The 16,064-nt window shown below is 40.6% G+C and overlaps 1 protein-coding gene across 11 annotated transcripts in view; it reads left to right on the forward strand.

Annotated features, from left to right (window-relative positions):
• Positions 1 to 16,064, forward strand: part of LOC106878494 (uncharacterized) — a 470,127-nt gene that overhangs the window by 374,114 nt on the left and 79,949 nt on the right. Inside the window, exon 1 of one of the 11 annotated variants that reach the window (XM_089357956.1) lies at positions 10,225 to 11,880. The exons of 9 other annotated variants lie outside the window; for them this stretch is intronic. In XM_089357956.1, the coding sequence (XP_089214082.1) occupies positions 11,848 to 11,880 (33 nt within the window). In that variant the 5' untranslated portion in view covers positions 10,225 to 11,847. Of the gene's footprint in view, positions 1 to 10,224; positions 11,881 to 16,064 lie in introns of those variants that run through there. One more of the 11 variants, XM_089357957.1, reaches the window with a different exon arrangement.

Below are 16,064 nucleotides of genomic sequence, written 5' to 3' on the forward strand. Positions count from 1 at the left end.
ATATGTGTGCGTGCATTGCTTTACGCAGAAAAAGCAGTGTATATATATATATATATATATATACATACATACTGTTTTTTCAGCGTACAGCAAAGAACACAGGGAAACCCTCAATATGTGGCCCTAGTCAAGCAGCGCGCGTGCGCTCACACATCAAACGTGATAAATCAATGAATCAACCAATCGATGTCAATTACAGTGAACCTACTTCCTGTTAGATACGACTATGTGTCCCTCTGCTGGGGCCAGCAGTCAACTATGTCCCCTTTCCTCTCGCTATTTAGTCATTGCAGGCTGCTGGTATCACATTCGACTCCCTCTCGTTCTTTCTCTCTTTCATTCTCTTTCACAATTTCCCTTTCGATTGGTCGTGGTTGGAGAAATTTCAGTGAATGGTTTGTGAGTAGGTGAATGTGTGTGTGTGTGTGTTTGTATTAGTGTATGGTTTAACATTTATTTGTGTGTAATACAATATTAGGATAAAGACTTTATAAGAATTTATCAAGCAGTTAGCGTGAAAAAAACATCAATTTTTTCCATAAATATATTTAATTTTTATAAAGGCATTACTATACAATAATGCCTCACGCTAAGAGGGACTCCATAAGTCAAAACTACTAAAATATTTGTGTGTATGTGTGTGAGAGTATGTCTTTATTATGTTTTCTTAGCTTTTATAAGTTCCACTCACTGGAGAGCGAGCAATGCTAAAGGTATTAGTTTCACCGATATCTACATCATATCAATAATTGATCCCAGCACTTATTTTATTGATCTCTATTCATTGAATGGCTAAGTTACATTCTGACTTAAATGATACACGATTTGCACTCTCACACACACATGTATCTTAAGGGCTTCCAAAATTTCTCTCAAATGCCACAAGATAATGTTCATCACGACTTAGCACTCGCTACATGTGATCCAGGATCGTTCATCGTTCCATGCTGTATGTCATCTTTTGAAAAGCCATGAGCCCCACAACATCCCATTTCTCTATTCCCTTCAAATGCGAGTCAAGCTTTTCTTGGGGAAAAGGGAGCAAAGAAATCGATATTAGCCTTTGTTCTACGCATGCGCGTCATAGCTAGGGTTGCGCTTATCTGCACACACGCATACACGCACGCATTAAAATGGAGACTGTGATGTGGTTGCTCGCTCAACCTGCTAGAAACAGCAGCCAAAATTGTATCTTAAATCATACCCTACCGTTTTATAAAGGACAGGTTGAATAATGTAGTCTGCGGTATATTATGCCTGAACAAAAGACAGGATGGTGACATTTCGAACAGGAGGGCGTGCTTTGGGGGTTAATTAACAATACAAACATACACACTGGGACATCACACACATAACATTTGTGCCTATATACACTTACGTACGCCTTCAAGGATCTGCATGTATGTACACTAGCGTATTAACACATGCACACACTCGCACGTATACTCTTAGTTCTATACAAAGCTATACATACACACACTAGGACATCAACACGTACTTAGCCATACTAAGACACACACAGACGTATACATGTATGCATACATAGTCTTGTACAAATGTACAAACATGCTCTGTTGGGGACGGACGGGCATACATACACACACACGTACATTAATGTAGCCCTGATCAGATCACTAGGACATCTAAACTTGTACACGTTAGACGCTTACATGCACGCACATAACCATTTTTTTTTTTGGTTGCTAGGCAACCAATTGATGCAGTTTTACCACAGATGTCTGTCATCATCATCATCGCAACTAGTACATGAATATTAAAGTCTTAAAATAGCAACAGCATTTGTCCCCTTTTTTAATGACTGACTGACTGACAGTGTCGGGAGGAAGGGTGAGAGTAGTGGTGATGGGGGAATGGGGCTAGGGGTGTTGTATAGCCCCAGGTCAGCTCTCTTTGAGCAAACCTATGATGAAAAAGCATTTCGATCTCGACCATCCGGTCTCTTCTTCAGGCATAGTCTACCTTGGATCGTATCGTCCAACGCCTCCTTTCACATCTTTAAATAAGGTAGCGTGAGATTTGACTGCTACTTCTAGCAGGTTCAGCAACCATTTAGAGGCTCCTTTGTTGGTGATGACAGTAGCGGGGGGAGGAGGGAGGAATCTGTGGTGGGTGTGACAGTATACGGTGGTGGCGGAGAGCGGAGGGAGGGACCAGGACTTGGTCTTCATGCGATTGTTAAGGGATCGGAGAAGTGTGGGGGGGGGGATTAAATTAAGGATTGGGAGATGACTGGTGGTAGAACTGGTAATGGTAGGGTACCAGTGGAGGAGGGGGTGGGTCACTATTATTATCACACATACAATATGTATGTGTGTATATGTATTTATATACACACACATATATATATATATATATATATATATATATATACACACACATATATATATATACACACACACACCGACTGACATTTTCCTTATTTCCTATATATTGTAATTATGTTTTCATTGTGACTCTGAGATATAATGGTAGCGATGGTGGGGTGGGGTGGGGGCTCTAGTGGCGATGGGGATGGGTAGGGACTATAGTAGCGGTGGCGGTGGGGCTGCTGCTGTTCTCTCCCCCATCTCTCTAATGGGGGTTGGAATGGTGTTTGAGGGGAGTGGTGGCAACTGGGGGGGAGGAAAGTAGCTATGGTGGACGAGGAGGAGGGAGGGGATGTTGTGGTATGGTGTGGCTATTGCCATGGCGGCGGCGGTGCCGATGGTGGTGATGTGATGTGGCACTCGCAATGATTGTTGGCGGTGGGTAAAGAGGATTCTGGTAGTGATGATGGGGATGTGGAGGTTGCAGTGATGGTGGTGAAGACGGTGGTGGTGGTGTGAGGAGTTAGATTTCTATCAAGAACACATCACTTTAGTATTGAAGTCAAGTACTTTGGCTTCGTGGATCAATAACACCGCCACCACCACCACCACCTCCACCTCCACCGTCGCTGCTGCTGTCTTCAACCCTGTTTCCACCACTAATAGCATCAGCACTGCTGCTGTTGTTAGTGCTGCTGCCGCCGCTGCCAATTCCTCGCTGCCACTGCTGTTGCTGTTAATACCACCACCACCACCACCACTGTCCCATAGACATATTTCCTTTTTCTTTTCCCCCTGCCTAACATCTCTATATTCTCTCTCTCTCTCTATCTCGCTATCGTTTTATCCATCTATCTACCGTTTTATCTATCTTTCTATCTATCTGTCTATCATTTTATCTAGCTCACTATCTCTTTGCATGTGTTCCTAAGTATGTTTCTCTTTATTTGTGAACGTTTGTGACACTGTACGTATAAGTCTGCAACTGTGTGTGTGTGTGTATTTTTGTGTAATCGTGTGTTTGTGTATGTGTGTGTCCACTTCCAACAACCACTGCCCTGCAATATATAATCAGCCTACACCACTGCCTTGTCCTATGTCAGATGTTATAACCTTCTTACTGCGATTGGAACCTTATTTGGGGGTTTAGTAGGGTAGTTAGGGACTAGGCAATACAATTTGATACTAAACCCTAAAAAAAAAATTTTAATAACGATATATAATTTTGCCAAGGTTCCATGAGTTTGTCAAGTAGAAGCAAATGTGTGTGTAGTTTTCTATCAAAAGGGCCTAATGAATGACTGGTATCTATTTCATTGACACTCCAGTGGAGTGATACATGAAGATGAGCTTTGGTGAGATTTGAAACTCTGACTAAAAATTGGCAGACATTGTTTTGTGGATGTTAAACATACACTACAGGCCAGTGAGTGTCAGACTCCACTCCACATACCAGCTGGTGTATGTCACTGAGTGTGAAATTTCACTCCACATACCAGCTAGCATGACAACTAAATGGTTCCTGCTTCACTCCCACTGCATGGCACCTTGGGCAAGTCTCTTCTAGTATTGCCTCACTTTGACCAACACCTTGTGAGTGGAATTTGGAAGGCGGAAAGTGGACCCAAAACCGTGTGTGTTTGTATTTATATGTTTCGCTGTAAGTAGTTTGCTTACCAACCACATGGTTCTGGATTCAGTCCCACTGTGTGGCACCTTGGGCAAGTGTCTTCTACTATAGCCTCGGGCCGACCAAAGCCTTGTGAGTGGATTTGGTAGATGGAAACTGAAAGAAGCCCGTCGTATATATATGTATATATATATATATATATATATATATATATGTATGTATATGTTTGTGTGTCTGTGTTTGTCCCCCAACATCGCTTGACAACCGATGCTGGTGTGTTTACGTCCCCGTAACCTAGCGGTTCAGCAAAAGAGACGATAGAATAAGTACCAGGCTTACAAAGAATAAGTCCTGGGGTCGATTTTCTCAACTAAAGGCGGTGCTCCAGCATGGCCACAGTCAAATGACTGAAAAGTGTAAAAGAGTAAATATTTTGAGTATTGTAGAAATATAAACCAGTTCATTGCCAATAAATTTTAAAAGTAAAATCATATATGGACCCCCCCCCCCCCCCAAGGGTCATACGGACCCCACATGAGAAACCCTCATGTGCAGGCTCCTTTATTGGCTTCTCAGGCTGTGGTAGTAGAGTGCTGTTCGGTGTGACTTTGTCAGTCTCTGTCTGTGTGTGTAACAGCATTGTAACATGGCATTACTGGATCTTTGTAGAAAGTCAACACCTGATCAGGTCTGGAGTTTTTTTCTGGCACCCAAGGGGAAGAAGGCTCGTCTTTTGGATGTAGTTTAGAATGTTTGTCTCTGAGAAACAGCAGCAACACTGTCCAGACATGTGGTCTGGTCTGTCTGTGTGTTTAGCAACAGCAACAACTATCCCAGACAGTTGAGCAATGCTGTAATGTGATGTATACGTGTTTAACAGCAGTACGATGTGGATTTGTGAACAGTACCATAATGTGGCTTTAGGATGTCTATGCATGCAACAACAGCACTGCCCCATATATAAGAACCGTATCATGATGTCATCTAAGATGTTTGTGTTAGAGCACCATTAGCCCAGATAGAAAAACAATATTGTAATATGGTCTACAGTGTTTATATATGTAACAGCGGCACTCTCAAAGATATGGAAGCAGTACTGTAATATGGTTTGTTATATTTGTATGTGTAACAGCAGCTGTAGCAGCAGCAGCACTGTCCCAGACATGTGATGTAGGTTTCTTCCACCTGTACTTTGTTTAGATCAGGAGTTCCCAAGCACCAGTCTGCAGACCAGTGCCAGGCCATGAATCAGTTTGGTACCAGGCCTCACAGGAAGAATAAATTTCTAGATTTTATTTCTGTTTTATTGACTATCACAGTTTGCTGGGTGTTTTTGCAATATATTCTTTGTAAGCCTAGTACTTATTCTATCAGTCTCTTTTGCTGAACCGCTAAGTTACGGGGACATAAGCACACCAGCATCGGTTGTCAATGTTGGTGGGACAAACATATACACACACGTACATAAATATATACGACGAGCCTCTTTCAGCTTCCGTCTGTCTACCAAATCCACTCATAAGGCTTTGGTCAGCCCGAGGCTATAGTAGAAGACACTTGCCCAAGGTACCACGCAGTGGGACTGAACCCAGAACCATGTGGCTGGTAAGCAAGATACTTACCACACAGCCATGTGATAGATATGCATTATACATGAAGTAATTGAATTACATATTGTGCACTTTATTATGTTTTGTTATGCATGTGATCCATCAGTCTGTGGGAAAATTGTCTTGCATGGAACTGGTCTGTGGTGCCAAAAAGGTTAGGGAGTGCTGCCTTAGAAGACATTTTTGTTTACATTCCAATAAAAGATTCTTCCCAACTGTGCTGCTATCTTCCATGCTTGTGTGTTATCTTGGAGGGAGTGAGCTAATGTACAGTGGAGATTGATTCACTAAGATAATCATTTGTGTGGGTTGTTCAATAAGGTACGGAACCCTGGTCTGTCATTTACAACAGGAGTCATATGTGTGTGTGTACCAGGGCTGTGGAATCGGAGCTGGAAAGGATTAAGGAGTAGCTGGAGTCGGAGTTGGTAAAATAGACCACAATCACTTAATTACATAGAGGGGTCAGGTTCGAAGTTTTTTGTTTCGACTACACAACCCTGATATATACAAATGTACACATACAAGTAAGTGTATACATGCAAAAGAAGTTGGAAAAAAAATAGTACTCAAATACCAAAGGTAGAATAATGTATTATTTATTAAAGCCTCCAAAATTTTCAAACTGTTACTCAGAGTACATGCACACAAACTCACTCCCCCAAATGCACACATAACGTGTATGTGTGTGTATATCTATATGTTTATACAGTTTGATTTACATTACACGACAAAGAACCAGTATTTAGAACTACATGTGCATTCTTATATATCCAAAGAGAACTTGTATTACTGTTCAAGTTTTCTTTGAATGCTTTCTATAGTTTGAAGATCACAGAGTACATATAGAAAAAAAAAAAAATAAACAGTTTTGTCCATAAATTATTTAGCAACATCATCTGTCACAAGTTTCATTAATAATGAAAAGATCTATGATGTAAAGAAAGCCTTATAAGCAAATTATATCAAATCTTCAGAGATTGCATAACTCTCATTAGTAAGTTTTATTGGTTATACTTGACTCCAGACAGTTTTGGTAACAATGACATAATGACTGTAGTTATGGTTATTGATCTCATAATACTGTCTAGAGTTCAACATAAATATTAAAAATTACTCATGGGAGTTACACAGTCTCTGAAGATTTGATAATATAATCTGCTTATGTAATGGATATTTTCTTTATTATTAATGAAATACTTGGAAGATGATCTAAATAATTTATGAACAAAGAATAAACTCTCCTATATACACACACACACACACACACACACACACACACACACACACACACACACACACACACACAACTGGCTTCTTTCAGTTATTAAATTTACTCACAATGGGACCAAACCCAAAACCATGTGGTTGGGAAATGAACTTCTTAACCACAGCCATGCATGTTTGTTTGTGTGTGTGTGTGTGTGTGTGTGTGTAGTCAGGCATGAAGTGTCATGATCCTTTAAAGGGCCTTGGGGGTGGGGGAAATATCCTCTAACCAGAGACATGGTCCAAATGAATGCAACAGAGTAGACTTTCCTAAAGACCTTGAAGATGCAAGATGGTGCTGGTGGGGTTAGACCAACTGAGGGATTAAGTCTACAACTCAGGGAGGACAAAGAACTAGGTTTAATACCACAAAGCATCCAGCTGCAGAAAATTAGAAAATGTCTTTCATTAAAATTTTATTTGGTCGATGCAAGCATGGAATTGTGGACATTGCAATGCTGGTGCAATGTGGGGTTAACCTTACTTACCAACTATGTGGTCTCAGGTTCAGTCCCACTGCGTAGTACCTTTAACCAATATCTTCTATTATAGCTTCAGGCTGAACATGAACAAAGCTTCATGAGTGGATTTAGTTGACGAAAACTGAAAGAAGCTTGTCGTGTGTGTGTTACTCTTGTTTTGACATCACATGATGGTTTTAACCCTTATATACCCCTGGTTGCGTTTTCGCAATGCAAAACCTGCTCCTACTTGTTTGGACATAAACTTGCCAGGAAGCATCTGACTGAGCAGAGCATACGAAATGTTCAGTTGATAGTTGACACTCGTAGCTAACAGTTGCATCTTGTCCTTCTTTTCCTGATTGTAATTAGCTTACCATAATGTTTAATCTAAAAACAGTAAAATGTTAAGGCTTAATTTTTATCATGGGCATATATGGGTTAAGTGAACATCACTGTCATACTGGTGTTGTTGTTTGTTTACTGTGTTCTGAAGAAAACATATCTGGCCATTGGGAAATATTACCTTACTTGGAAACAGATGAGAATGGGCAACAGAAAAGGCTTCATATGTTGGAAGTGGAATTTTGTGAAGATCATATATGTGTGTTTGGGTCTGTTTGTGTATATTTGTATATATATGTACGTGTGTGTGTGTGTATATATATATATATATATATACATATATATATATATATATATATATATATATATATATATATATATATATATATATATATATATATATATATATATATATATATATATATATATATATATATATAAACTGCAGCACCTTCAGGCGTACCTTTACATTCAAAATGAGACTTAGCTATTCAACAGAGGTCAATAAAATAACCAATTGAAACAAGTATTGCATTAGGCATGACAGGCTGAAACCCTGTATTTAAATGTGTATAAGGAACCCCGTAATTTTGGGGGCTTGAAATTTGGAAAAAAAGGTCTTATAAGGGATTATAATACTATCCATGTATAAGAAACTCCCCATATTTTTTTAACCTAATTATTGACAAAAAGGGGGCTCCATATACATGTTGAAATACGGTACATACAGATACCCCACTCTGTATCCCTGGAGATATTTCTACCCATATTAACAATAAAGTTTTCTTCAGTCCTTAAATCATACGTTCCACCCTCATCCCACCCTCACCATTCTTACCATGGAAACTCTTCACACTCCCTTCCTTTCATATACTTCCTTCTATCTCTCTCTCTCCCTCTCCCTCTCTCACTCTTATTCATTCATCTCTTTACATCTACTTCCCCTCTCTCCTTACTCTCCACTATTTGTTCATACCCCCACCCCCCACCCGCATCCATCCCATTTATTCCACTCAAGCCTCATTAATTTCCGTCAGCTTTCATGTACCGCCTTCCCACCCCTTCCACCCTGCTCAGCTCCCTTCATGTTTTCCACATTATCCTGACAGTTCTGTTATCTTGAGCAAGTATGTCACCTTTACCACCACCACTGATGATATGACTACTACCACTACTGCTGATGCTGCTGCGACAACAGCAGCAGAGGCTGCAGTTGGACTGCTTAGCATTCTCTCTCTCTTTCTCTCTTTCTCTCTCTCTCTCTCTCTCTTCCTCTCTCTCTGTCAATAATGTCACATGACCTCTTGCTGAAACTAGGGGAAAAATCTACTCCTACTACTACCATATATCCTCTCTCTATCTATCTATCTATCTATTTATCTATCTATCTATCTATTTATCTTCACCACCACCTTCCCCTGTACCTTACAACTTGTGTGTGTGTGTCCCCAACTAGTCCCCACCATTGCTTTTTTTTTAACCCACCACCACTTTCCCATTCCCTCTGCCCTCACTAAATTTTCAAAATGGGTGGCCAGCAGAAGGATGGGGGGAGAGGAGTAGGGATACCAGTTATAACATGGGGAACTACCACCATAATCATAGCACAGGGTTGCCACAACCTGAATCAGGTTTATTTCTGCTGTAACAGAGGGCTACCACGATTGTAGTGCAGGGTTACTGCAGATGTAATTCATGGCTAGCAGCCCTTATAAAACAGGGGCTGCCTCTGCTACTAACGCAGGGGCTGCCCACAACATGTTATTAAAGGTTCCCCTACATTCTACTTCACCTTGTAACTCAGGAAGAAGAGGTTGTGATGAGTCTCTCTCCCTTTCTCTCTGTCTCTCTTTCTCTCTGTCTCTCTCTTTCTCTTTCTCGCTGTCTCTCTCTTACTCCCTACCCTTATTTCATACTCTCTCACCCCATTTTTCCACCTCTAATACTTCTCTTTCTTTCCTTCTCACTCCTCTTCTCTTTTTAAGCTCTATACATTTTCTCTCTCTCTCTCTCTCTCTCTCTCTCTCTCTCTCCCCCCTTCCCTCTTATCCTCTTACTCTCACTTCTACCCTTTCTCTCTCTGTTCCTTTATCTTGGCTTTCTCTCTTTCTGTCTGTCTATCTATTACTCCCTCGCTTTCAACTCCCCTCTCTCCATATTATTTCAAGACCGCCCTTCTCTCTCTATCTCTCTCTCTCTCCTTGCCCATCTCTCCCTTACCTCTACTCACACATATTTCCACTTCTACCCACAAATACAGCATTAACCCTGCCTCACTCACACTCTCTTTTGTCATTCTCATATACCCACAGCACTCACTCAATCTCTCTTTCTCCCTTACACAAACACACACTATCTCTTCCTCCCTCTCTCTCTCTCTCACCCCTCCTTCTTCACTGTCTCTCATCTCCCTCTCTCTCTCCTTCTCTCTCCATTAATACTTTTCTCAGCAAACATCCACAGATTATCCTCCAACTACTACCATCCCCACCACGACCTCCACCTCCAACACCACCTTACTCTCAGGTCTCTTCCTCCTACTCCCTCATCATTCCTTAGTCTGTTCACTATACTCCTGAATCTCATTACTGCTACTACAACGTAGCAGCAGCAGTAGTAGTAGTCGTAGTAGTAGTAGTAGTAGTAGTAGAGCAGGCAGTGATAAATCCTCCATTCACTTATTCATTCTCTCATCATCCTAGCAGTAGTAGTTGTAGTAGTGAGCCAAGCCGGGCCCAAGGCTGATACTACATACTACAACAGCAGCAACACTATCACCATCACCACCACCATCACCACCAAGGCTGGTGGTATACTTACTTACACATACCCTAATACTACACATACTACAACATCAGCAACAACCAACAAACAGCTACTTACTACACGGCTTAAGTAAAGAATGTGGAGGAACCATATTCATACTTCAGTGTAACTACACAGACACACACATACATACATACATACATACACACGCGTGCACAGTTGCACACACATGCACATACACATTGTGACCACTGCAGCCTCTTCCATCCATTGTTAGATTGGAGTTTGACTGTCTTTCTTATCATCCTCATCATCACCAGCACCACCACCGCCATCACCAGTACCACCTCCGCCATCACCATCATCTTCGACAACCATCGCCGCCATCACCGTTTTCTACCGCTACTGCTGCTGCTGCTTCTACAGTTGTTCTATCATCCAATTTTCCACCCCCCCCCCCCACTAGCGCCACCACCAACCTTTCACACTGTTTGTATGTGTTCTCTCTCTTTGTGTGTGTGTGTACGTCTGTGTGTGTGCATTTACACATTCAACTGCCGCTGCTACTGCTGCCGCTGCTACTGCTGCCGCTGCAACTGGCAATAAGGACTCGAGTGCACAAGCAGCAGCGACAACAGAAAGAGGGAGGGATTGCAAAAAGAGGGAGAGAGAAAGAAAGAGAGTAAGAGACACAGAGAGAGGGAGAGAGAAAGAAAGAGAGTAAGAGAGAGAGAGAGGATCGAGGCTGCTCTGTCACACACCATAAGAACTGGTGGTCAAGCTCCCCTTGCTGCAGTTTTTTTTTTTCTCAACCCCTAAGGTGGGGGTAACACGCCCCACACACCAAAAAAAACACACACACACACATACAAAATCCAAACACAAAACAAACACTTGAAAGATTTGTATTTAAGGAAAAAAAAAACAATTATCTGACATTCACTCTCTTTATATCCACATAACACCACACACACACACACACACACACACACACACACACACACACACACACATATATATATATAATCCATACCACACACTCACAAACACACACACCCCGCACACACACATATATATACATATATAAATATATGTGTGTATGTACATATGTATGCAAATCTACATATGTAGAAAGAACTACCGCCAAACTGGATGTATGATATGTGTTGTTGCTACCACCTCTGCTACACTGTGGACTGCGCTGTAACTACAACCACACTACTGTTAACACTGTGTTGAAACTACAACAACCACTCACCACTACGCTACTACTGACTGTACTGTAATATCTACCACACCTCTAATGACACTAGTACTACATACACGGTGACACTGTCAACGCTACCTTAGCACCACTAAAACAACACCCAATACTACCATCTTGACTACTAGCTCCATTACTGCAGCCCCACTTGTGACACCCTTTGCCATGGCTTACAATGGCATTTCTCCTGACATGTTGCCAAAAGAAGGTATGTATGGATATTGTCTTGAACAAGTTCTTTCACTCTTAGTAGCAGGCACTATTACTGCTTCTATACACCAGCTTCTGTACAATTGTCTATCTACACACTATGTTCTTTCTCGCCTTCTCTTTCTCTTTCACACACACACACACACACATATGCGTATACATTCACTCACATACTCTACATACACATCGTGATGAGATATACATGTGTATACATATATAAATATAGCTATATATATATATATATATATATATATATATATATATATATATTAAACATATACACCCTTTCATGCTGCCTGTCATCTTGCTTCTCTCTCCATGTACACGTATGCATGTGTGCTTCCTGCATGCATGCATACACACTCATGTGCTGCTTAACGTGCATTAACATACATGTCGACATACATGCATATATAATTATGCATGTGCTCATGAATATCTATGTAGGGAAAGAGAGATAGAGAGAGACATATACAGTCTACGCATAATTACATGCATTAGTACGCACACAAACATATATATATAAGTTGATCAACACACCATTAAGCAGACACACACGCACACACATGTATTGAATACACTTGTAGATAGACTCACATTCACATGTACAATTATACATTTACATATGGCACACGGACTCTATTATACACCATTCGTACATGCCACTGGCATGCTCTTATACATACATACAAGATGTAGAAATAGCCCCACACTGTTCTCATTATACACTTATACACCTCTGTCTCTCTCTCTCTCTCTCTTTCTCATTCTCCCACTCACTCTCTCTCTCTCTCTTTCTCTCTCTCTCTCTCTCTTTCTCTCTCTCTCTCTCTCTCTCTCTCTCTCTCTCTCTCTCTCTCTCTCTCTCTCTCTCTCTTATTTATCTATCTATCTGTCATGGCACCACCGCTGCCACCACCACCGCTACAAGCTACTTCTCAGCCGGCTCCTTCTATCTCTTACTACATACACACATTCGTGTGTGCACATACACACACACACACACACATGCATCCATTACAGCTCTCACATCATTGATAGTGCATTATTCTTCGGTACTCGGTGAATGTGTATATATTTGTATGTATGTATGTATGTATGTATATATACATGCATATATGTATATATTTATGTGTGCATGTGTGAACGTATGTGTGCGTACCTGTGCATTTCCCCCTCTGTCTGTCTATTATGCTCAATCTAGCTATTCTCTCTCTATCTATCTGACTCTATATCCATCTATGTATTACTAACACATTACATACGAACACGTGTGTGCACACACACAACACACACATATGTAAGCTCCCCTCCCTCTGTCTCATTTTGTTTTAAATATATTCTCTCGGATTTGGAGTGTCTCATTTAGAATTCTTCGAATTTCTGGTTTGGTCTGGAAAATGTCACTATGATATGCAAATGGTTATGGTGACGGTAATGATGACAGTGGTGGTGGTGATGGTAGTAGTCACATTTACGTAGTGGTGGAGGTCCTGGGGCTTTTCTTTTCGATTGTCGTTGCAATGGTGGAAATTGTAAAAGACTTTTGGATACAATATGGCTGCCAGAATAGTTAACAGTGGCAGCAGCATCTGCTACAAAATGGTCCTGGATGCTGTGTATTCTAACTAGAAATTGGTTACAATGCTGGCTTGACCACTGACAAATGGTCATGTGTTCTGGCTGAGTCAGTGTGTTGGCTTTGACCAATAACAAATTGGTGTCAGTCTATTCTGTATGGAAGCTGGTCAGTCTGTTCTGCTTGACCAGAAAAGAAAAGAAATAGCTTGTTTATTGTTCAGTCTATTGTTTCATCACTACCCCAACAATATTAAATAAATGGTCATGTGCTATGGTTGGTGTTTAGTCAAGCTTGGTTGTAAGCCTGACCAAGGACAGAATGACTAAACCAGCTTTGTGTTCTCGGCAAAATGTATCCAGTAACTGTGGACATTTTTGTGCCTACAAGCCGGTCAGCATGTTGGCTTGATCCGTAACAAATAGTCTTGTCTATTATGTATTCTCCAATGAGTGTGGCCAGCTAGGAAACAACATCTACAAATGGTGTGGTCAGCTAGGAAACGACATCTACAAACATCTGCTTTCACTACCATCTATACCAGTCATGAGTAAATAGCAGCCCATGGGACTTGCTGAATGGCATGCCTAATTTTATAGTTATTTATTTATTAAAAATTTTTAGCCCTGCAGCTTGTCTGGTGGTCAGCCATATCTCATGTGGCTTGTTTCTCATAAAACGATTGCCCATGCCTGATCTACACTATTGGATTTGACCATAAGCTGGTTTGGGCTTGAGTAGACTTTTAGAATTTGGATTGAGAGTGGACCATGACTGTATCTCAAATTATTCGCCCCACCCATTCTCATATATTCATGTCTGTGTGTGTACGTCTGTATGTATATGTGTGCATCATTATTATTTTACACCTAACTCTCCATACGATATGTGTGTATGTATGTATATATATATATGTGTGTGTATATATATATATATGATATAATATAAAAGAACACAAACGGGATTTAAAATTTACATAGATTTTAAGCCCCATTTGTGTTCTTTTTTCATACCTGTGCCACACCTAGAACCAGCCCTGAGTCAGATCTGTAGCTTCAGTTGGATTTGATACTTACATATCCACAGTATCCTACCACCACTTGATACCACCATGGTTGTTTTACCTCACTGTAACCCTATGTTATTGTACCTAGCCATTTCTGGTGTCCTACAGGTTGATGTGCCTAGATTCTATTGAATCCTATAACTGATTTCTCAGTGTCTTTGTTTAAAAATGAATAAATCTGTTAAATGTAACTCTTTACTCAACAGTTACTTGTATACCTTGTATTGAGTCCGCTTAAGATTATTGTCTCATTGATCTTTGATTCAAGAGTTTTCACATGTGTGTGTGTGTACCCAGCGGGTGCAAAAATGGCGATGATGATGTCATGTCGGGTATCAGTTGTTGGTACTGCTCTGAGTTTGATGTGTTATGTGCTTTCAGTGTGTGACACTCTAAGTAACAATGGAGTGAATCAATAGATTCTGAATAAATATGAACTCTACACCATGTATTGAGTGCACTCTCATTTCTACATGCGCGTGTGTACATCCATATGTATGCATATGTACATATATGCATATATGTATATGTCTATATAAGTGTATAAATATGTCTGTGTGTGTGTGTGTGTGTTTGTATATACACACATGTATATGTACATATGTATATGCATATATATATATATATATATATATACACATACATGTGTGTGTGTGTGTGTATACAGACATGCATACACACACACACACACACATACATACATACATACTGTCTATGTGTATACAAGTTTGGAGACAAACATGTCCAGATGGTTAAGACGTTCACTTTGCAATGATGTCATCTTAGATTTGATTCTAATACATGGCCCCTTGGTTAAGGCAAGTGTCTTTTACCCTAGCTTTGGATTGAACTTTGGCAGATAGAAACTGTATGGAAGCCCATCAGATTGGCCTGTTCTTGTAATTCAAAGGGCCGTTCTTCTCACAAGAATGTTATAATGATTCTACCTGAGTACATGTAGGATATTCATTCTAGGGTACTTACTCAGCGACTAGGGTACTTACTCAGCGACTAGGGTACTTACTCAGTGGCTAGGGTACTTACTCAGTGGCTAGGGTACTTACTCTGCGATTAGGGTACATACTCAGTGACTAGGGTACTTGCTCAGCAACTAGGGTACTTACCCAGCAGCTAGGGTACTCAGTCAATAGAACAGCTTGTATAGTCATCATTGAAACTGATGAGGATTCCTTTGTTTTGACTTTATAGTTATGTGTCAGCCATTCTGTCAGTGGATTTTGGTAAAATGAGGACTAGGGTCAACATAATTGACTAAACCCATGAAGACAGTGCCCCAGCATGGCCACAGTCCAGAAACTGAAACTACTCGAAGTATATCACTTCAGTGTGTATACTTAGAAAACTGTTGAATGTACCCTCTACATTCACATACACACACTCTCTCTCTCTCTCTCATGTGAGTGTACTTGTGTGTATGTATGTATTTGTGTGTGTGTGTGTGTATATATGGATGGATAGATAGGTAAAGAGAGAGAGAGCGATAATGTATATCTTAATGTTTCAAACCAGATAAAAA

The sequence above is a fragment of the Octopus bimaculoides genome, chromosome 9 (genome assembly GCF_046866305.1).
Source record: "Octopus bimaculoides isolate indiv1 chromosome 9, ASM4686630v1, whole genome shotgun sequence".
Classification (NCBI taxonomy): Eukaryota; Metazoa; Mollusca; class Cephalopoda; order Octopoda; family Octopodidae; genus Octopus; species Octopus bimaculoides.